Raw genomic sequence first — 22,832 nt, forward strand, 5'->3', positions numbered from 1 at the left:
CGCACGTACACAACCACACTAGGCCCCAATTACTATTGTTTGTACCCCTAAAAGGCTAGATGAGGAGTAGGGGGGGTATGGAACAGGCAGCACCCTCAAACCTTCAGAAGTATGAGATGAACCCCAACAACTTGGAAAGGTGGATCTCTCTCACACGTACCGACACAGACTATCCCCCAATTTAACTGATCCCCAAAGGTTTTTGATTAAATAGCGGAATAGAAAATATGATCCCAAAAAAGTGTATGTATATCACACGTACACAACCACACTGGGCCCCAATTACTATTGTTTGTACCCCTAAAAGGCTAGATGAGGAGTAGGGGGAGTATGGAACAGGCAGCACCCTCAAACCTTCAGAAGTATGAGATGAACCCCAACAACTTGGAAAGGTGGATCTCTCTCACACGTACCAACACAGACTATCCCCCAATTTAACTGATCCCCAAAGGTTTTTGATTAAATAGCGGAATAGAAAATATGATCCAAAAAAAGTGTATGTATATCACACGTACACAACCACACTAGGCCCCAATTACTATTGTTTGTACCCCTAAAAGGCTAGATGAGGAGTAGGGGGAGTATGGAACAGGCAGCACCCTCAAACCTTCAGAAGTATGAGATGAACCCCAACAACTTGGAAAGGTGGATCTCTCTCACACGTACCGACACAGACTATCCCGCAATTCAATTGATCCTCAAAGGTTTTTATTGAATAGCGGAATAGGAAATATGATCAAAAAAAGTGTATGTATCTCGCACGTACACAACCACACTAGGCCCCAATTATTATTGTTTGTACCCCTAAAAGGCTAGATGAGGAGTAGGGGGGGTATGGAACAGGCAGCACCCTCAAACCTTCAGAAGTATGAGATGAACCCCAACAACTTGGAAAGGTGGATCTCTCTCACACGTACCGACACAGACTATCCCGCAATTCAATTGATCCTCAAAGGTTTTTATTGAATAGCGGAGTAGGAAATATGATCAAAAAAAGTGTATGTATCTCGCACGTACACAACCACACTAGGCCCCAATTACTATTGTTTGTACCCCTAAAAGGCTAGATGAGGAGTAGGGGGGGTATGGAACAGGCAGCACCCTCAAACCTTCAGAAGTATGAGATGAACCCCAACAACTTGGAAAGGTGGATCTCTCTCACACGTACCGACACAGACTATCCCCCAATTTAACTGATCCCCAAAGGTTTTTGATTAAATAGCGGAATAGAAAATATGATCCCAAAAAAGTGTATGTATATCACACGTACACAACCACACTGGGCCCCAATTACTATTGTTTGTACCCCTAAAAGGCTAGATGAGGAGTAGGGGGAGTATGGAACAGGCAGCACCCTCAAACCTTCAGAAGTGTGAGATGAACCCCAACAACTTGGAAAGGTGGATCTCTCTCACACGTACCAACACAGACTATCCCCCAATTTAACTGATCCCCAAAGGTTTTTGATTAAATAGCGGAATAGAAAATATGATCCCAAAAAAGTGTATGTATATCACACGTACACAACCACACTAGGCCCCAATTACTATTGTTTGTACCCCTAAAAGGCTAGGAGTAGGGGGAGTATGGAACAGGCAGCACCCTCAAACCTTCAGAAGTATGAGATGAACCCCAACAACTTGGAAAGGTGGATCTCTCTCACACGTACCAACACAGACTATCCCCCAATTTAACTGATCCCCAAAGGTTTTTGATTAAATAGCGGAATAGAAAATATGATCCAAAAAAAGTGTATGTATATCACACGTACACAACCACACTAGGCCCCAATTACTATTGTTTGTACCCCTAAAAGGCTAGGAGTAGGGGGAGTATGGAACAGGCAGCACCCTCAAACCTTCAGAAGTATGAGATGAACCCCAACAACTTGGAAAGGTGGATCTCTCTCACACGTACCAACACAGACTATCCCCCAATTTAACTGATCCCCAAAGGTTTTTGATTAAATAGCGGAATAGAAAATATGATCCCAAAAAAGTGTATGTATATCACACGTACACAACCACACTAGGCCCCAATTACTATTGTTTGTACCCCTAAAAGGCTAGGAGTAGGGGGAGTATGGAACAGGCAGCACCCTCAAACCTTCAGAAGTATGAGATGAACCCCAACAACTTGGAAAGGTGGATCTCTCTCACACGTACCAACACAGACTATCCCCCAATTTAACTGATCCCCAGAGGTTTTTGATTAAATAGCGGAATAGAAAATATGATCCCAAAAAAGTGTATGTATATCACACGTACACAACCACACTAGGCCCCAATTACTATTGTTTGTACCCCTAAAAGGCTAGGAGTAGGGGGAGTATGGAACAGGCAGCACCCTCAAACCTTCAGAAGTATGAGATGAACCTCAACAACTTGGAAAGGTGGATCTCTCTCACACGTACCAACACAGACTATCCCCCAATTTAACTGATCCCCAAAGGTTTTTGATTAAATAGCGGAATAGAAAATATGATCCCAAAAAAGTGTATGTATATCACACGTACACAACCACACTAGGCCCCAATTACTATTGTTTGTACCCCTAAAAGGCTAGGAGTAGGGGGAGTATGGAACAGGCAGCACCCTCAAACCTTCAGAAGTATGAGATGAACCCCAACAACTTGGAAAGGTGGATCTCTCTCACACGTACCAACACAGACTATCCCCCAATTTAACTGATCCCCAAAGGTTTTTGATTAAATAGCGGAATAGAAAATATGATCCCAAAAAAGTGTATGTATATCACACGTACACAACCACACTAGGCCCCAATTACTATTGTTTGTACCCCTAAAAGGCTAGATGAGGAGTAGGGGGAGTATGGAACAGGCAGCACCCTCAAACCTTCAGTATGAGATTGTGTTCACTGTACCCCACAAAGATTGAGTTCACTGCACCCCACAATGATTGTGTTCACTGCACCCCACAAAGATTGTGTTCACTGCACCTCACAAAGATTGTGTTCACTGTACCCCCCAAAGATTGTGTTCACTGCACCCCACAAAGATTCTGTTCACTGTACCCCACAAAGATTGTGTTCACTGCACCCCAAAAAGATTGTGTTCACTGCACCCCAAAAAGGATGTTGTTCACTGCACCCCAAAAAGGATGTTGTTCACTCCACCCCAAAAAGATTGTGTTCACTGCACCCCACAAAGATTGTGTTCACTGCACCCCAAAAAGATTGTGTTCACTGCACCCCAAAAATGATTTTGTTCACTGCACCCCAAAAAGGATTTTGTTCACTGCACCCCAAAAAGGATGTTGTTCACTCCACCCCAAAAAGATTGTGTTCACTGCACCCCAAAAAGATTGTGTTCACTGCACCCCACAAAGGATTTTGTTCACTGCACCCCAAAAAGATTGTGTTCACTGCACCCCAAAAAGGATGTTGTTCACTGCACCCCAAAAATGATTTTGTTCACTGCACCCCAAAAAGATTGTGTTCACTGCACCCCACAAAGGATTTTGTTCACTGCACCCCACAAAGATTGTGTTCACTGCACACCAAAAAGGATTGTGTTCACTGCACCCCAAAAAGATTTTGTTCACTGCACCCCAAAAAGATTGTGTTCACTGCAGCCCAAAAAGATTGTGTTCACTGCAGCCCAAAAAGATTGTGTTCACTGCAGCCCAAAAAGATTGTGTTCACTGCAGCCCAAAAAGATTGTGTTCACTGCAGCCCAAAAAGATTGTGTTCACTGCAGCCCAAAAAGATTGTGTTCACTGCAGCTCACACACAGAAAAATGGATGTGGATCACTGACACCTGCCTATCTCCAATCCCACACCACACAGCAATATCGATTGTAGTTTGTAGAACACAGTTTCCCTAAAATTCAGCAGACTCTGTCCCTAACAGGATTGAGAAGAGATCGTAGATCAGGATTGAGTGCAGACCCCACCCCCCACACAGCAATATCGATTGTAGTTTGTAGAAGACACTGACCCTATATAATTCAGCAGACTCTATCCCTAAAATGCCTACAACTCGCCCTGCCTAAACACTCCGACCTGTCCCTCAATTCTATCCGGACACAAATGGTTTTTTCCTGCCTATCTTTCCCTAATCAGCAGCCAGCACGTTGATGTGTGCTCTGTCCCTGAATCTAAGCAGCATAATGACGCCGCTGCGGCTGCCTCGAACTTATAAAGACTTGGTCACATGCTTCAGACGGCCAATCACAGCTACTGAGACATTTGCAGGCATGGCTGGGATGGCTTAAGGCACACCAGTTAAACGATTGTTGATTGGCTGTTGAAAGCCCGCCATGAAAAGAGCGCCAAAGCATGCAAAACCCGGAAATAAAACGACCGAACACGGATTTTTACCCGAACATACAGTAAAGTGTCCGTGTCCGTGTTCGGGTACAAAAAATCCAATTATTCGGTACGAACACGAATAATACAGTCCGTGTTCGCTCAACACTACTGATGATACAAAAGTAAGCAGGGAAAAAAAACTTCACAGCAGGATGTAGAAACTTTACTAGAAGACCTCAGTAAAAAAAAAAAAAGGGATGTAAAACTACACGGCAAATGAGGTTTAATGTTAAATAATTTAAAATGAAGCACTTGGGGGCTAAAAATAACAACACAAGTTACTCGCTAGGGGGGAGAACATTTAGGGGAATCAAATCCAGGATGGAAAAAGATCACAGCTCAGCAATAACATGCAATGCCGAGCTGTAGAAAGCAGAGCTAGCAGACTGTTAGCATGCATTCAAAGAGGTATTTACTCAAGAGATAAAAATTATAATTCTACCACTTTACAAAATTCTGGCCCAGCCACATCTCAAGCATACCATTCAGTTCTAATCAGCAGTCCTCAGGAAGGAGGAAGGATGTGCTGGAACTGGAGATTGTCCAGGGATAGGCAACAAATATATTAATGGGAATGGAGAACCTCAGCTACAAGGAATGACTGCAGGCATTAAACTTAAAGAATAGGGTTTGGATCTACTGGAGGTTCAATAGTCGTGTCTGCCACCATCCCAAAAAATGTTTGTGGTATTTGTGGTGCCTCAAGTCAAGGTGGGATTTTAAGGGCAGGAGTAAAGGGGATATCGAAGGTAGTATAGTAGGTAAAATTTATTTACAAAGTATGAATATAAATACAAACATTCATAGTGAAAATGGGTAAAGGCCCATTGTGCCAGTGAGAGAGGAAAAGTTCAGATGTGATAACAAGTGACAAAAATGTGACTTGAGTTGATTTTGGTGATCCTGCTCTGCTGATTCTCATGTCAGAAGACCGGAATAGACGCAGAGGAGGTAACCAATCGGTTAATCCGACATGTTTCGGCCAACTACGGCCTTTATCAAGGATCTGTCACCGATTCTAAAATAATCAAAGAGATATATGGTATCAAGTAATGGCAATTTGAAGAGAACCGTAATTGTAAGGCAAGAGCGCACAATATGTGAGTACATACATTTTAGATATATGTCCACTTCCTAAGGTTGAGCCTTCCCAGAGTTTCTCCAGGAGCTACAGGAACAATATGCTGTGAGGGTGAGATAAGTAGTTGACTGAGTATACAAACAAAGGGAACCAATGGTTGACTAGTGAGTAAAGTAATAGTAATTACTTGCTGGGCAGAAGATTCTGGTCCAGGGATCCAAATTAGGATTAGATATATGTCAAAAGCTTCCACAAGATTGGTTCTGAGATCTGGTAAAATATAGTAAGGTTGCCAAGAGTAGGTAATTTTATTAGAGTATGTGTGCATTTAACATAGAAGTAATTTGGACTCCTTTCCAGAAAAGTTTCCAGAGTGGTCCTTAGAAAACTTGGTAGGAGAGATCTATGAAGGCTCTCCTCCAAGTAAAACTTACATTTTGATGTGGAGATTAGCAGGGTCACAGCATGAGGGCTCCGGGTCCACCTTCTCCCTCGGTCAGAGAGAGACTGGCAGGCTCAGAGTGTTCCCCGGCCTATAAAGGCAGTCGCGCATGCGCAGTGAGCGCTGCGTGATGCTGTCTGGTATTGTCCATGCACGGTGTGGATGCGCTCTTGCTGCACGCAAGCGCTCTCCACACCGTGCATGGACAATACCAGACAATACCAGACAGCATCACGCAGTGCTCACTCTCCTACCAAGTTTTCTAAGGACCACTCTGGAAACTTTTCTGGAAAGGAGTCCAAATTACTTCTATGTTAAATGCACACATACTCTAATAAAATTACCTACTCTTGGCAACCTTACTATATTTTACCAGATCTCAGAACCAATCTTGTGGAAGCTTTTGACATATATCTAATCCTAATTTGGATCCCTGGACCAGAATCTTCTGCCCAGCAAGTAATTACTATTACTTTACTCACTAGTCAACCATTGGTTCCCTTTGTTTGTATACTCAGTCAACTACTTATCTCACCCTCACAGCATATTGTTCCTGTAGCTCCTGGAGAAACTCTGGGAAGGCTCAACCTTAGGAAGTGGACATATATCTAAAATGTATGTACTCACATATTGTGCGCTCTTGCCTTACAATTACGGTTCTCTTCAAATTGCCATTACTTGATACCATATATCTCTTTGATTATTTTAGAATCGGTGACAGATCCTTGATAAAGGCCGTAGTTGGCCGAAACATGTCGGATTAACCGATTGGTTACCTCCTCTGCGTCTATTCCGGTCTTCTGACATGAGAATCAGCAGAGCAGGATCACCAAAATCAACTCAAGTCACATTTTTGTCACTTGTTATCACATCTGAACTTTTCCTCTCTCACTGGCACAATGGGCCTTTACCCATTTTCACTATGAATGTTTGTATTTATATTCATACTTTGTAAATAAATTTTACCTACTATACTACCTTCGATATCCCCTTTACTCCTGCCCTTAAAATCCCACCTTGACTTGAGGCACCACAAATACCGCAGGCATTAAACTTATTCTCCCTGAAGAGATGCTTAAGAGGAGATATGATAGTGATATACAAATATCTAAATGTTGATTCTAGCATAGGGAGAAAACTTTTTAGTCTCAAGATATTAAAGAGGACAAGTGGCCACCAAATGAGGTTGGACGAAAAACAGTTTAACCTTAAACTATTAAAGAAGTTCTACTGTCAGTGCGCTAAGAATGTGGAACTCTCTTCCACAGTTGGTGGTCTCATCGGGGGTGGGAGGGGAGTGTCGATAATTTCTAAAAACTCTTAGATGGGTATCTTAGGGAAAGCAATATACATGGATTTGGGATTGTTAGGCTACATAAATACACACACACCCACAGGTTTAACTGGATGGACTGGCATCTGTTAAACCTTACTAACTAACCAGTTGGGGGCCGTCCACCGTGTATTTATGTCGGTACTTTGACGTTAAATACCGGGGTATGGCAGCAGATAGCTGCCATAACCCCATTTTTTTTTAAACGGCGGCCAGTCTGCTTTAACATAAGGGTGGTCCCAGTGACAGATTTATCGCGGGATCTCCCTTATGGGTGGTAGGAATGGTGCCCCCCCCCCCTGCCGCTTCCCGGTCGTTTTCTGCGCTTACCGGACCCGTTGGTAGCAGGGAAAAGGATCCGGTCCACTATCCCCTCAGGCAGGAAGTCGAGTGAGGGCAAGATGGCCCTCACTCGAATCTATGGCCTTGGAGGACCGGAGCAATGTCATACGTCGCTTCCTAGCAACGGATTTAAAGAGCCCATTATTTTCTATCATGAAAAAAAAATTACTTTTTTTTTTCTTTTTTAGAGTAGATGTGAGATCTGAGGTCTTTTTGTCTTGTAATAGAAATAAAAGTTATCAAAATGTTTTATTTTTTTAAAAAACTGTGTAAAAATAAAACATAGAAATAAATAGGAAAAAACAACAACGAAAAAAAATTAAAGCTCCCCGTCCCTGGTAGCTCAAGCCCAGAAGCGCACGCTTACGCAAGTTGCGCCCACATATGTAAACGGTGTTCAAACCACACATGTGGTATCGCCGCGATTGTTGGAGCGACAGCAATAATTTGAGCCCTAGACCTCCTCTGTAGCTCTAAACTGGTAACCTGTGGGTGTCGCCTATGGGGATTTTTAAGTACCAATGTTTGTCGCCATTCCACGGGCATGCGCAATTTTGAAGCATGACATGTTGGGTATCTATTTACTGGGCGTAACATTATCTTTCATATAATAGAGAAAACTTGGGCTAACTTAACTGTTTTTTTATTTGTTTATTCAAAAAAGTGAATTTTTTTCCCAAAAAATTGCTTTTGTAAGACCACTGCGCAAATACCGTGAGATAATAAATATTGCAACATTTTTATTCTCTAGGGTCTCTGCTAAAAAAAATATATGCTGTTTGGGGGTTCTAAGAAATTTTCTAGCAAAAAAAAAAAAAATGATTTTAACTTGTAAACAACAAGTGTCAGAAAAAGGCCCGGTCTAGAAGTGGCTAAAACAATAAAATAGAACACTGCAAATTGAACATTGCAATTTTTGTATCCCCTCTGGAAATCCCCTAACCCTGCCCCATTTTATGAAAATGTCACAAAAACAGAGGTTCAAAATCAAACTGATTAAAAAGTTAACCATGATTTTTCTATGGATTTGTTTACATGGCTCATATATTGAGATGCCATTTTATTGGGGGACTCTTGTATTTCAGAAACAATATTATTAAGTATTTAGGTGTGCCTCTGGTCATCATTAAAGTTTACAACGCAGTGTATTTTTTTTTATACAGGTGACAGACATGATGCTTCAGGACAGTCAATATCCAGACTGGGGTAAATCGGCACGAGCTTTCTGGAGGAGGGGGAACACCCGGATAATTTTGTTCTGGTAAGCTTATGTCATGATCATATTTAAGACAACATTTTAACTACAGAAACCCTTCAACATGCAGCTGTTAACCATACTGAAAAATACAATATTGTCTGGGTATTGTTATAATATCATGATAACAACTTTCTGAGTACAGATGGGTAGAATATTTGCCTCTTGTGTCTAGACACAAACTAGTTTAGAGTGTTCCAACTCAACAGAAGTTTCTGAGCGACTGATAGACCATTTTATGAAAAAGAGACATTTACAGTAAATAGAAGACACAGAAACTGCTGAATATCTACTACTAATTATGCCCCAGGTGCACCCCGAACACACGTTCATACAGTGTTCAGCTTCCAACTGCTGTAGATCATGCAAGGTGAGTCATACAAATTTAAAAATGCACAGTCTACGTTTTTTTTTTCTATTATTATTCATTTAGCATAAAGCGGTAGTTAAACCACAGCCTATTTTTTATTTTTATTTTTTAAACCTGCAAGGTAAAGGCATAATTTGCTAGTATGCATCGCATACTAGCATATTATGAAATGCTTACCTTAGAAGGAAGCCCTCCAGCGGCGAGCTGTCACCACTGTCATGGCTCCCATCCTCACCTAGTCTTCCTTCCATGTTCCCGTCCTCTGGCCTTCTGATTGGCCACATCACAATGACGTCACAGACTGCGACACAGAGCTCTAAAGGGATGAGTATTCCGCTCCCATCTTCACCCAGTCTTTCTTCTGGGTTTGTGTCCAATGGCCTTCTGATTGGTCACACCGCAATGACTTCACTCCTGCGCAAGTGCACAGGAGTCACAGACCGCCGCACGGAGCTCTGAAGGGATGAGTATTCCGTCCTTTCAGAGCACATGCACCAGTGACATTACCAGATGTCTGCAGTGTGAATATCTCCTAAACCATGCAGGTTTAGGAGATATTTACTGTACCTACTGGTAAGCCTTATCATATGCTTACCTGTAGTTACAAGTTCAAAAACAGGGTTTACTTCCACTTTAAACACAACAAACCACCCCCCATATACATATGGGGTTATCTATATACATGATCTATATACTTTGCAAGAATTTTAACATACTGTGTTTCAGAGTCCTACCTATTTATGCTTTGAAGTCACAGCTCTTTGTCAGATCATGTCTTTGTGCAGAGCTGATTATGAATAGGATTGACTTTTTCATTTTTTGATCAGGTAATACACTTGCAGGGCTCTAATGAGGAGAGTAGTAACTTTTATTGTAAAGTATGACTTTGTATTTTTGTACAAAGTGACTTGTATCTTAGTGCAGACTTCTGGGAAAATCTGCAAATTACACAAGCAGGAAATTACATTTTCTGGGATGTTCTGTTCACCAACTGTATACAGAACGTCTCCAGATTGAATTTGCATTGAATTTTACAAAAGATAACAGCTCTTCTGATTGAAAGGGAAGTATAATTTTACAGTATACCCACTATTACTGTAAACTCCCCAAAAAGTATATACTTTATGAAAGCAGAGACCCAGGAGAATAAAATGGTGGTGGTTGCAATTTTTTACGTAGCACATTTGCACAGTTATTTAGTTGACGCGTATTTTTAAGAAAAAAATGCATTTAAATTTTAGTGAAAACAAACACAATATAATACCCAATTCTTTGGTAAATTATAACAGATGGGTTTGCATTGAGTAACAAGATTTAAACATTCCTCAAAGTGTGCATGCCCCTAAATCGTAAAAAACGATGGTACCCAAAACTCTCCATAGTCAATGCTTTAAAAGCTATTACCAGCCATCAGTTTAGAGTTAACTGAATTATGGCCCTAGAATTATTGCGCTCATTTTGACTTTCATGACGATGCCTCATATGGCTGGTGCAATTGATGTTTATATACACGTGCTCGCCCTATGGTGCACTTTTTACATGGGTGCGGGGGGATTGGGGGTGTTTTTACAATTTTTTTATTATTTTTATTTATTTTGTACAATTTTTATTTACACTTTTTTTATTTTTTTTTTTACTTTACTGCTATCATGTGGATTAACACACCCCCTGTGTGATAGCAAGGGCAGGTGACAGGTCCTCTTTATGGAAACATTGAGGGTCTATAAGACCTTCAATGTCTCCCCTTCCCTCCAATGCAACTATTTAAACACAGTTCATGTTTGAATAGCTGCATCCTCGTCTTCATTAGCTGAATAATAACTGTGACCCCAAAAGTGATGTAAAGTGTGCCATTTGTCACAGGGAGCAGGGAATTAATGTTCCCTGTGCCCCTCTTGCTTTCACCAGGGAGGCTGTTTCCCATAGTCCCACTGCAGATGCCGCCGGTGCCACTGGAGTGGGTTGCCCCTTGAGAGCGCCATAAAAGTGATCAGGAGGCTCTAGAACCACCCAGTCACTTTTATAGGAAAGCCCTTTAGTGGCTCTTAAAGCTGGTATCAAGTTCACAGCAGCTGTGAGCTTGATTTAACCACTTGCGTACAATGATGTTTATAAATGTACTTTGGTATACAAGTAGTTAAACAGAATATACATGATGTAGAGATATAAATTGTGGGTAAATTTGTGTAGCTTCACTGCAATGGGTTTGCCTTGATTGTAAGAGAGAATGTTAGCATTTGAAGCAGAACTCCAGGATAGTCTCCAAGGCTTCTACAGTCTCTATGCTCTCTCCAGCACTGTCATTAAGGATAATAGTGGTAACAACAGGAGTAGAGCATAATTTCAGTGGGGGAAGGGTACACATCAAGATGCATGCAGCTGTAAGCGTATGATAGGACATATAGGATGTTTTGAATTAAGAACCTGAGATTCTGATTTTTGTTTGGAGATTTGTTAAAATTATACTCTATATAATTGTCCTTCGCTGTTAACATTCCCTATATAATTAAAAAAAAAAAAAAAAAAAAAGCTCCAAGCACACAGCTAATTAATAGCTTAAAAAATTTAAAATATACATACATAAACTGTTTACGTGCCAATGTATTTTTAAATCTTTTTTAAAATAATAAATATAGTATTAAAGTATTTTTTTAACAACAAACATGTCATGCTTACCTGCTCTATGCAGTGGTTTTGCACAGAGCAGCCCTGGTACTCCTCTTTTTGGGTCCCCAGCCAGAACTCCCAGTCCCAGGGATGTACCTAGAGCATTTAGCACCTGGGACGGATCCTTTATCTGGCACTCCCCCATCTGGCACAACCCCCCCATCTGGCACCCCCCCATCTGGCACCCCCTACCCATCTGGCAATAATCTAAACAAAACACCACTGTTCACACACTTACCACAGGGGTGCTTGTTTTCAGGAGAAGAAGAAGAAGGTGTGATATGATGCGCTTGGTGACAGTGGAATCAGGATGTAAATGTTTCTGGGGTGTTCGCTGGGGTGCAAAGCATGAAGAAAAGTATAGTCCTGAAATGTGGAATGCACATCAACCATAGGGACCAAGAATTGGAGCCGTAAATGTGTTCCAACGGGCTACTAGAGATCAAAGCTCCAAAGAGGGAAGCAGAACTGCCGAATAAGCGGTGCTTGCCTGAGACCCCAAAGCAGCGCTGGCCTGACACCCCCCCAATGTGTGGCACCCGAGGTGGACGACCCTCCTGCCCCCCCCATTGGTACGCCACTGCCTTGCCCCTCCCTCCTGCCCCCAGAGCAATCAGCTTTCTATGAGCGCACCCAAGCAGGCTCACTCCTGAGCTGCTGTTCTGCACGTCCATTTACACATAGATGTGGCTTGACCCCGCTCCTCTCTCCTTATTGGCTCACTAGCTGTAATTGACAGTGCCATATCAGCCAATGAGAAGGGAGAGTCCCCCGGAAAGCTGGGGCTCTCATACACATGGCTAGATCATGATGGGGCTCAGGTAAGTATTAGGGGAGGCTGGGGGGCTGCTAGACTGCATTAGGGTAAAAAAGCACTAATTGTTAGACAGCATAGCCAGGTTGGTGATTTAATCTTTTTCTACTGCAGTTAAACCTTAAGTCTAGGCTAGTGTTTCCATGGGGGTCTAGAAAAAAAAAATTCTGGCTGAAATATTTCCCACCTTTCCAGTGCTGTATTAACACCACAAAATGTCCTTAGTCTTCAATGACATCCAATGGGTTAAATTATGACATACTGTAAGTGCAGGGCATCATGGACCCATGTTCTGTAAGAATTTCACTATGGCACCCTGCACCCACAGTATATTGAGAGCCTTGTTGAAACCATCAGGAAGTGAGGGCTGTCCAACTCTGGAAAAAGATCCTATTAAGAGGATTTTGCAAAGGGTTGGGCTTTTAGGATTACAGCATGGTCTCCAACCTGATCCTGCCTCTCCAAATGTGAATGCTCAAGTATTTCTCAAGTTCATTGTAAAATACATTTAATGATTTAATATGCAGTAAATTCATAACTAGATAAAATAATGTTTTAAATAAATAAACGTTAGCTATAACAGCCATTTAAATCACATTCTCAGATATACAGATGACTACTAGAAGGAGCATTTACAAATTTGCATATGATTATCAAATAGCAGAAAAGCAAGCAATTCAAAGGTTAGAAGAACTCAAAGTGTTTGCTGGTAATGTCCTTTTAAAGTGCTTTGAGTTCAGCTAAAATGATGCAGTTTAAAATTGTCATGTATTAAGAGGAGTAGTGGGAGATGTTTGACAAAGGCTCATTAGAATCTTAGCAATTAACAGCAATGTCTGTAGAAAGCACAGCAGGTGAATAATAATACAGGAAATACAGGTAGAGAATATTTGACAGTTTACACGGGATGAACAATGCCTGATACAACACCTGCAGACAGGATTTTCTTGCCATTGCCTCCACAGGGGATAGGATGCTTTTATTGGGCAATGGTAATTTGTTTGTTTTTAACAATAACTGTAGCCAAAAGAGTATCAATGCAATAGTATATAAAAATCACCTTCATGGTGAATTGGATAATATATCATTGTATTAAGCTAGTGTAAAAATGTTTATTGATGTGCTCTTTTATCATCTGTCCCTCTGTATGGTTTGTGTGCCTTTTTAGGTCAGTAATTAAATAAATACAGTAAAACCTTGGATTGAGAGTAACTTGGTTTGAAAGCATTTTGCAAGACAAGCAAAACATTTTTATAAATTTTGACTTGATAAATAACCGATGTGTTGATATACAACTGAGTATAAAAGAGAAGAGAGGCGCCTCTAAGTGTAGCAATATGGTTCCATTTAATGAAGGTGCAACATTTAGCAACTCACATGGTTGATGAGTAAAACAGGCACATCTAAGTATGCAGGCATCCGGGGTAAAACTGTCCACATAGACCTTCCACTGCACCTCCATTGACATCATCTTTCCATGCTGCGCTTCATGAACGTTTCAAGCCTCGCTTTCAGATCACTCTATTGTTTCCCGGTCATGACCGCAGACTGATGACGGTGAGGAGGATGATCTATGTGGACAGCTTCACCCCGGATGCCTGCTTCTTCTAATCATCAACCATGTGAGTTGTTAAATGTTGAACTTTCATTAAATGTAACCATATTGCTACACTTAGAGGTGCCTCTCTTCTCTTATATACTTTGTAGCTCCTGCTGAGTTTTGCTTCTAATCCCCTTGTGGAGGCGCCATTTGTGGATGGACATTTTATGGTTACACAATCTATCAGATTGCTATACAGTAAACCCCCCTCCATTGCGGGGGTTACGTTCCGGACCCAGCCGCGAAAAGTGAAATTCCGCGAAATAGAAAAACCCTATTAAAATGCATTGTAGGCATGATTTTTTTACTGTCACTGTACATGTAGAAGCATTTTAAGGTCTTTAAACACACTTTTAAAACAATAGAAACTCATTTAAACACATAAAAGATACTTAGAGACAGAGCAAGAGCTATGAAAAACACAAAAATCTTTCATTTTTAATGATTTATATAGTAAAATAACATTACAAAAAAAAACGCGAATTACCGGGACCGCAAAAACTGAACCGCGATGTAGCGGGGGATTACTGTAATCTTTTTATATGAACTGAAGGACTTATGGTTGTGGAACGAATCATCTGAGTTTCTAATATTTCTTATAGTGAAATTTGCTTTGATATATAAGAACTTTGGATTACAAGCACGTTTCCGGAAAGAATTATGCTCGCAATCCAAGGTTTTACTGTATTTCTATACATCCATGTATCCAACTTTTATTTTTAGTTTTTCCTCAGATACTAAACATTTGAGTTGAATTTTAAACAAGCGTAGGTGGGGTGCACTTTTTTCGTTTATCATTAATTATTGCAGTTTTTTTTTTTTGGTGCTTTGTATGAAACACATTTCATGTCTTTGGGAAGTACAAGTAGTTTGACTATATATTTAACAATGCAGGCTTTCACATATATTCTGTATTTCGAGTTTGCACCTTATCTGCTTTTAAATAATATTCTTCCAGATCCTATCCAGTATAAATATCAGTTTACCATAGATGAAGAATGTTGTATCGTCATGTCAGGGTCGTACAGGTGTTTTTGTGTATGTGTTCATAACCACATTGAAATGAAAGATATGTGTATACAGTATGTCCATAAACATACCAATATAAAAGATCTGCATTCTTGTATGTGTGCTAATACTTTTATTTTGCATTCTTGGGTTTGTAGATCTATGTTTCTTCTATTTATAGAGCTAAAGGTACGTGCAGTTGTTGCTAGGTTACACAATGCATATAACAATAGTTTTCTGAAGTCTTTCTTTCCTGTTTACTGAATGAGGTTAAGGAGGGTAACATGAAATTGGATTTGTAATGAACAATTAAGTAAGTCTTAGAAATGTTATGGTACTACAATTAACCTGTTAAAAAAATGATCCATTATGGGTTTCCATCATATGTTGCTCGTCGGTAGGAATTTGTTACCTATAACATTTCACAAATCAGCGGTAGTATAAGAAGATACAGATATCAGTAGCTGATGTAAACTGTCCTCCAACATCACTGGAAGCCCTGTGTATATGTTGTATGCAAATCACAACCCTAAGAGATCTTATGGTGCTTTGGTACCAAATGATGTGCCGGTGGCAACCTTGTTACTGTAGAGGAGTGCTATCAGCAGTCTTTTCCTTCATTTTGACTGAAGCCTGACCTATTAATACATGTTATTGTAACCATGGAAACTCCTTGATCATGGCAAATTTATAGAAATTCTAGTATACCATCTGACCTTTTCTATTGACACCCTATTGGTTTAAAACTGACCTTAACTTTGAGCTTAGGTCTGCTGTTGAAATTTTTATGCGCCTCACAATATAATGGGGTACCAGAGACCTATTGAGAGGCAAATTGTATTGTATTGTGTGAAGTCAAAGAAAGTTGACTTCAGGATGTGTAGTTGATTCAGTTGCATATTTTCTTTCTTCTTTAATATGGTCAGACTCAAATAAATACAGTTTGCAAAATACTTTTTTTTGGTCGGATATATATGATACATTGCTTATTGGTATTTGACACATTGCCTATTATTATTTTGTATTCTTATTTGAGCCATTATATGGAGTTTTAGGATTAAGTGCAATTCTTCATCGCTAATTATTTAACCCTCTGTTCAAAATAAAGCCTGTTGTACACAGAGATCAGTAGCCCAAGATAAAATTAAAGTGGTAATAAAGTCTTTAAAATAAAAAATAAATAAAAATGTTTCCTCCTTCAAGGCAATATCATAATGTGCTAGTATGCATTGCATAACAGCACATTATGAAAGACTTACATTGAAACGAAGCCCTCCAGCGGCACGCTGTCACTGCTAAAAAGGCTTTCATCTTTACCCGGTTTTCCTTCCTGGGTTTGCAGGCTGTGACTACTTGAATTGCTGAGCGATGATGACATGCCTAGAAAAAGTGCACCATCTAGGATATATTTATTTTACCTACAGGTAAGCTTTAATACAAGCTTACCTGTATGCAAAAATCTAAATTCAGAGTTTACTACCGCTTTAACACACAGAACTTACTGACTCATCCTGGTGAATTACACTTTATCAGACAGCTTATGCTGAAACCAATTATTAAAAAAAGATACTGTAATCATTGCTGTGCTATCTCTTTAGATAACTTATAGTGCTTCGGGAATTCGTTGCCATACATTAACCACTTCCGGACCGGAAGATTTTCCCCCAGGCCATTTTTTGCGATTGGGCACTGCGTTACGTTAACGGATAATTGCGCGATCACGCAATGCTATACCCCAATAAACGTGATGTCCTTTTTCCCCCCAAAATAGTGCTTTCTTTTGGTGGTATTTGATCATCTCTGTTTTTTTTTTTTTTTGCGCAATAAACAAAAAAAATTACAATTCTGAAAAAAAAAAAAAAAAACAATCTTTTTCACTTTCTGCTATATAACATCCCCCCCCCCCCCAAGAAAAAAAAATCGAAATATTTCATCATTTTAGGCCAATTTATATTCTGCTACAAATTTTTGGTAAACAAAAATCCCAATAGTCGTATTTTGATTGGTTTGCGCAAAAGTTATCGCGTCTACAAACTAGGGGAAATATTTATGTAATTTTGACACTTTTGGGGAACCAGTGACATTACTACAGTAATCAGTGCTAAAAATATGCACTGTTACTGTAATAATGACACTGGCAGGGAAGGGGTTAACCCAGGGGTGATCAAATGGTTAAGTGTGAGCCTAGGGGGTGTTTTCTAACTGTGGGGGGATTGGCTTGTGAAATAAATACAGAGACCTGTATTACTAAATAGGAGGAACACAGGAGCTATGCATTGATTCCTGAGAGAACAACGGTCTGCTGTGTTCTCTCTTCACGGGGAGCGATTGCAGGTGCCTGGCGGCTGGCAAGTGGGCGTGCACGCACCCCCAGGATCGCTCCTGCGGACCGCCACACAGGTACGGCAAATAGCAGGAACCTGCCAACCAGTCGCTGTATAACTGCGGTGGCTGGTCGGCAAGTGGTTAACTTTTTATTTGTAAGACAAAGATTGTATGCAAAAAAATAAAAAATATATAATAGTTTAAAAACGGACCCCAAACCCTTAGTCTCCCTTTAACCACTTAAGCCCCGGAGGATTTGGCTGCTAAACGACCAGGGGGTATTTTGCGATTCGGCACTGCGTGACTTTAACGGACAATTGCACGGTCGTGCGACGATGTAACTAAACAAATTTGACGTCCTTTTTTTCCCACAAACAGAGCTTTCTTTTGGTGGTATTTGATCACCTGTGCGCTTTTTACTTTTTGCGCTATAAACAAAAAAAGAGCGTAAATTTTGCAAAAATAACAATATTTTTCAAATTTTTTTAGATGAAATTCCCCCCCAAAAAAATGTAAAAATCAACATTTTTTAACATTTTCGGCCAATTTGTTTTATGCTACATATGTTTGGTAAAAAAAATCGCAAAAAGCGTATTTTTATTGGTTTGCGCAAAAGTTATCGCGTTTACTAACAAAGGGAAAGATTTTTGTCATTTTTGTTGTTTTTTTTTTAACGCGTAATGGCGGCGATCTGCGATTTTTTTGCGGTACTGCGACATTGGGGCGGACAGATCGGACCCTTGACTGACATTTTTGACACTTTTGGGGTTACCAGTGACATTTCTACAGTAATCAGTGCTATAAATATGCACTGTTACTGTAAAAATACACTGGTAGTGAAGGGGTTAACTTTATTTGAGAGGGAGGGGCTGTGTGTGTCCCTAGGGGCGTGCTTTCTACTGTGATAGGCTGTGACTTGAGGTGTAAGGACACTGATCAACGGTTCTACACAATAGAACCGTGTGATCAGTGTTTTTACACCGAGGAGAATGACAGGCCGGCGGCGCGCGCTCGCTCCCCAGACCCTCCCAGGCTAGTGACGTTAATTAACGTCACTTTGCCTGTGAGGGGCTGACCGCCGCAGTAAATTTACTTTTAGTGCCGGTTCACACTTATGCGCTTGCAATGCGAATTTGCAGTGCGATGTTTACCTTGCGTTTCTAAATAGTACAGCGCGATTGCAATGCGAATTGTACTTGCGTAATCATGTTAATTAAGCTCAGATGCGATTTCTGCTCCGGCCAATCAAAATAAAATGGGTGTAAACTTCCTGTGGACTTCCTGGTTTTTGTGGGGAGAGTTTGTTGTGGAGTGTCAGCTGTGTTTTGGTGTGTTCTTTTTTGCAGTATGTTTCATTTGCCCTTGGTCATGGCAGCAGTTGCTACTGTCACTGCTGCAGTCCTGATCGATATGGACAAAGAGAGGAGGAGGAGGAGGAGGGTGAGGATGATGAGAAAACGAAGATATTGGGTTCATCCCATAATTTCAAATAGGGAAGACAGAGGTCAGTTCAGTGTCCTCTATAATCATCTCCGTCAACATGAAGAGAAGTTCTTCAACTATACTCGGATGTCAGTTAATAGGTTAGTATGTGAAAGGGAGTCTCTCCTTCTCCTTCTCTCTTTTTTGCTGCTTCCCTATTTCTCTCTTTTCCCCCTCTCTCTTTTCACCTATATCTACCCCCGAATCATTCCAGAAGCTCCACACGCGCCCCTTTTGCTTGCCACTTACATGTGTTGTGTTTTTTATTTCTTAGTTTTGACGAATTACTTGGACTACTCTTTTCCCGTTTGGAGCGTCAGAACAGCACCTTCCGGAACAGTGTTGTCCCTGCTGAAAGATTGCTTGTTACATTACGGTAAGTGTGATATATTTTGTGAAATGTCATGTATTTTTTTCTCCATATTATGCAGACAGATATGATGGCAAAGTCGCTTCCAAAAAAAGTTTTTCTTTATTTTTTATTTTGTTGCATATAATAACAAGAACAAAAACAGAAACATGATGTCATAAAAGACAAATTTGGACAACATGGCGGTAGAGTGGCAAGTGTCCTATCCTATAGATCCAAAAAATTAGGTGAACTCTCATCTGGATCAAGTGGTGTTGAAGAGCTATCCAAGGTGTTGGGATATAGCCTAAATGGCACAAGCGGGGATGGATTTCTTGATGGTCCACTTGTGGGCCTATATTGTGGATAGGGTGGAGGTAAGTTTGATGCCAATGCACTTGATTGTGGTGTCGGTGGTGGTCTGCGGGAGGGGGGGAAATGGGAAGAAGTGGAGACATCCGATGTTCTCCTGTGGGGGGGGGGATTACAGAGGGAATTGGAGAAGGAATAGGATATGGGATTTGGGATCTAGAGGTTTCATGAATGCTCTGGTATTGTTCAAAACTGGATGGATAAGGGTTTGGTGGAATGGCAGATTGAATGGGTGTTAAATTTGGGGTCCATGTATTCTCTTGCGGGAACTGTCGTGGTACAGAGAATGAATGGATACAGTTTTGTACTGCCATTCTCATCTCAAAATATCTTTCCGGCGGGACCTCTTTGAGAAGAGGCACTAAACTGTGGGCAAATAGTGTGTGTGGGCATCGCTGTGCATCTATTTGCTGGCTGATGCCAGACATAATGTCGAATAAATGTTTTGTCTGCTCATTATCTTCCGCCTGAGCAGTTGCCCTGCTGCCTCGCCTCCTGTGGGACGTAGAGCCTCGACTGCCTTGACTCAGTGGCCTGGTGGAAGGCGTGGAAGCGTCAGTTTCATTGTACTCCACTTCCGGTTCCTGAGCGGATATGGACTCATCCAAGCCCTGTGCCTCAATTGCTATGTTATCTACATTTGATGAACATGCAAATGCAATGCCTTCCTCTTCATCAACTGCTGCATGCTCCTCCTCCTCCCGTTCCTCCTGCTCATTCTCCACCTCCTCCCAACTTGCTTGTGTGCTGCAATTACAAATATGTAACTACTTTTCATTATCCGCTCCAAATACAATAAAGATGATAGGTGGGGATTGGAAGGTGAGGGGGTTGGGGGTGGGGGGGGCAAGAGGGAGGGGGAAGGATGGGTTAATAAGTGAAAGAGGGAATTTGACAATAACTTACTTCCGCATTTCTAGAACCGGTACCAGAAAATCCAGACATCTGGCAAAGGCATAGGGACGCTTAGGGGGGGCACCGGATCCACTTCTCGCCTCACGTTCTAGTCTCTTATACCTCTGCATGGTGTCCTTGAGGCTACGCCATCTTGTTCGGATTAGTGATTCTGTAAGCGATAAACATGACTAATAATAATTTTCTATTTTTTTATTTCAGGTACCTTGGAACTGGAAATTCATTTGCGAGCTTGCATTATGAATTCAAATTGGGGAAATCCACTGTGAGCACAATTGTGCGTGATACCTGTATTGCCATTTGGGAGGTCCTAAGAGATGTGGTGATGAGAAAACCAACCGAAGAGGAGTGGATCTCTGTAGCTGATCTTTTTTGGGAGCGCTGCAACTTCCCTAACTGTGTCGGTGCAATAGATGGCAAGCACATCAGGATTGTGAGACCAGTTGGTAGCGGTACCAAATATTTTAATTACAAAAAATATTTTTCAGTGGTTTTGCTGGCAGTGGCGGATGCAAATTACTCATTCACCTACATAGATGTTGGTTCGTACGGGAGCAGTTCCGACTCCAGCATTTTTTCCCACTCCAGTTTTGGAAAAATGCTACGTGCCAAAAGCCTGGACCTCCCACATGAACGACCACTGCCTGGAACATCTCAGCCCAGTCTCCCATTTGTTTTTGTTGGGGACGAGGCTTTTGCGCTTTCAGAACACCTGCTACGCCCGTATGCAAATCGCTCACTGACTATCGAAAAGAGAGTTTTCAACTACAGGCTCACAAGAGCGCGCAGAGTTGTGGAGTGTAGTTTTGGAATTCTAGCAAATAAGTGGCGATTTCTTCACACACCAATGACTCTAACCATAGATAATGCCATAATTGCTGTCAAAGCTGCCTGTGCACTCCACAATTTTGTTAGATCAAGAGATGGATACCTCTTCGAGGACTCGTTGATGGATGATATGGAAGGTGCAGAGTGGATCCACACCAGGGGAAACTACAGAGGGGCCAACATCAGGGAGGATTTTACAGACTTCTTTATGAGTCCTGCCGGTCAAGTGCCATGGCAGCTTGATGCCATTCAATAAAGAGTGTTCATCATTCTCTGTACTTTGTTTAAATAAATACACTATTGTTAAAATGTTCAACATTGCGTAATTCAATTCTTTTCGTTTGTGGTTACCTACTGAGCATGCATGGTCTTCCACTTGCTCCGTCCTTTGGAGCAGGGCCCCCCATAGATCCCCTTCAAATCAGGGCCCCCCATAGATCCCCTTCACATCAGGTTCCCCCCATAGATCCCCTTCACATCAGGGCCCCCCATAGATCCCCTTCACATCAGGTTCCCCCCATAGATCCCCTTCACATCAGGGCCCCCCATAGATCCCCTTCAAATCAGGGCCCCCATAGATCCCCTTCAAATCAGGGCCCCCCATAGATCCCCTTCAAATCAGTGCCCCCCCATAGATCCCCTTCACATCAGGGCCCCCATAGATCCCCTTCACATCAGGGCCCCCATAGATCCCCTTCAAATCAGGGCCCCCCATAGATCCCCTTCACATCAGGACCCCCATAGATCCCCTTCAAATCAGGGCCCCCATAGATCCCCTTCACATCAGGGCCCCCATAGATCCCCTTCAAATCAGGGCCCCCATAGATCCCCTTCAAATCAGGGCCCCCCATAGATCCCCTTCAAATCAGTGCCCCCCCATAGATCCCCTTGAAATCAGGGCCCCCCATAGATCCCCTTCAATCAGGGCCCCCCATAGATCCCCTTCACATCAGGTTCCCCCCATAGATCCCCTTCACATCAGGTTCCCCCCATAGATCCCCTTCACATCAGGGCCCCCCATAGATTCCCCTTTCTGTGATAAATATATACACAGGAACCATAGAAAATATCTTCTTACCTTTATGTTTCCGCACTTGGGGTGTGAATCCATTCCAGTCCTGATACAGGCTTACACAAATCTCTTCCCACCCTCTTTTCTTTAGAGCATTATTCTTGTACTCTGCTGTACGGCTGTCCCATAGATATGGCCTGGCACGGACAAGCCTGATCAGCTCCTCGTTGTCGATCCCAATAAGTTTGGGTGCCATGTTTGTGGATGTCCAAGATGTTTGTGATTTTTGTGGATGTCACATGGA

General features: G+C 41.6%; 2 protein-coding genes across 2 annotated transcripts in view; both read left to right on the forward strand.

Annotated features, from left to right (window-relative positions):
* TMEM117 (transmembrane protein 117) overlaps window positions 1-22,832 on the forward strand; it is a 404,157-nt gene that overhangs the window by 251,848 nt on the left and 129,477 nt on the right. Inside the window, exon 5 of the mRNA XM_082255317.1 lies at window positions 8,695-8,792. Within this exon, the coding sequence (XP_082111443.1) occupies window positions 8,695-8,792 (98 nt within the window). The remainder of the gene's footprint in view (window positions 1-8,694; window positions 8,793-22,832) is intronic.
* Window positions 9,150-21,772, forward strand: LOC309554575 (uncharacterized protein; the record flags this gene model as incomplete). Its single annotated transcript, XM_082256311.1, has 5 exons — window positions 9,150-9,156; window positions 13,242-13,320; window positions 18,917-19,153; window positions 19,327-19,428; window positions 20,890-21,772. The coding sequence occupies 5 exons, from the start codon at window positions 9,150-9,152 to the stop codon at window positions 21,770-21,772; spliced, it is 1,308 nt and encodes a 435-aa protein (XP_082112437.1).

Source organism: Pelophylax lessonae, assembly GCF_965119305.1.
Source record: "Pelophylax lessonae genome assembly, chromosome: 4".
NCBI classification, from domain to species: domain Eukaryota; kingdom Metazoa; phylum Chordata; class Amphibia; order Anura; family Ranidae; genus Pelophylax; species Pelophylax lessonae.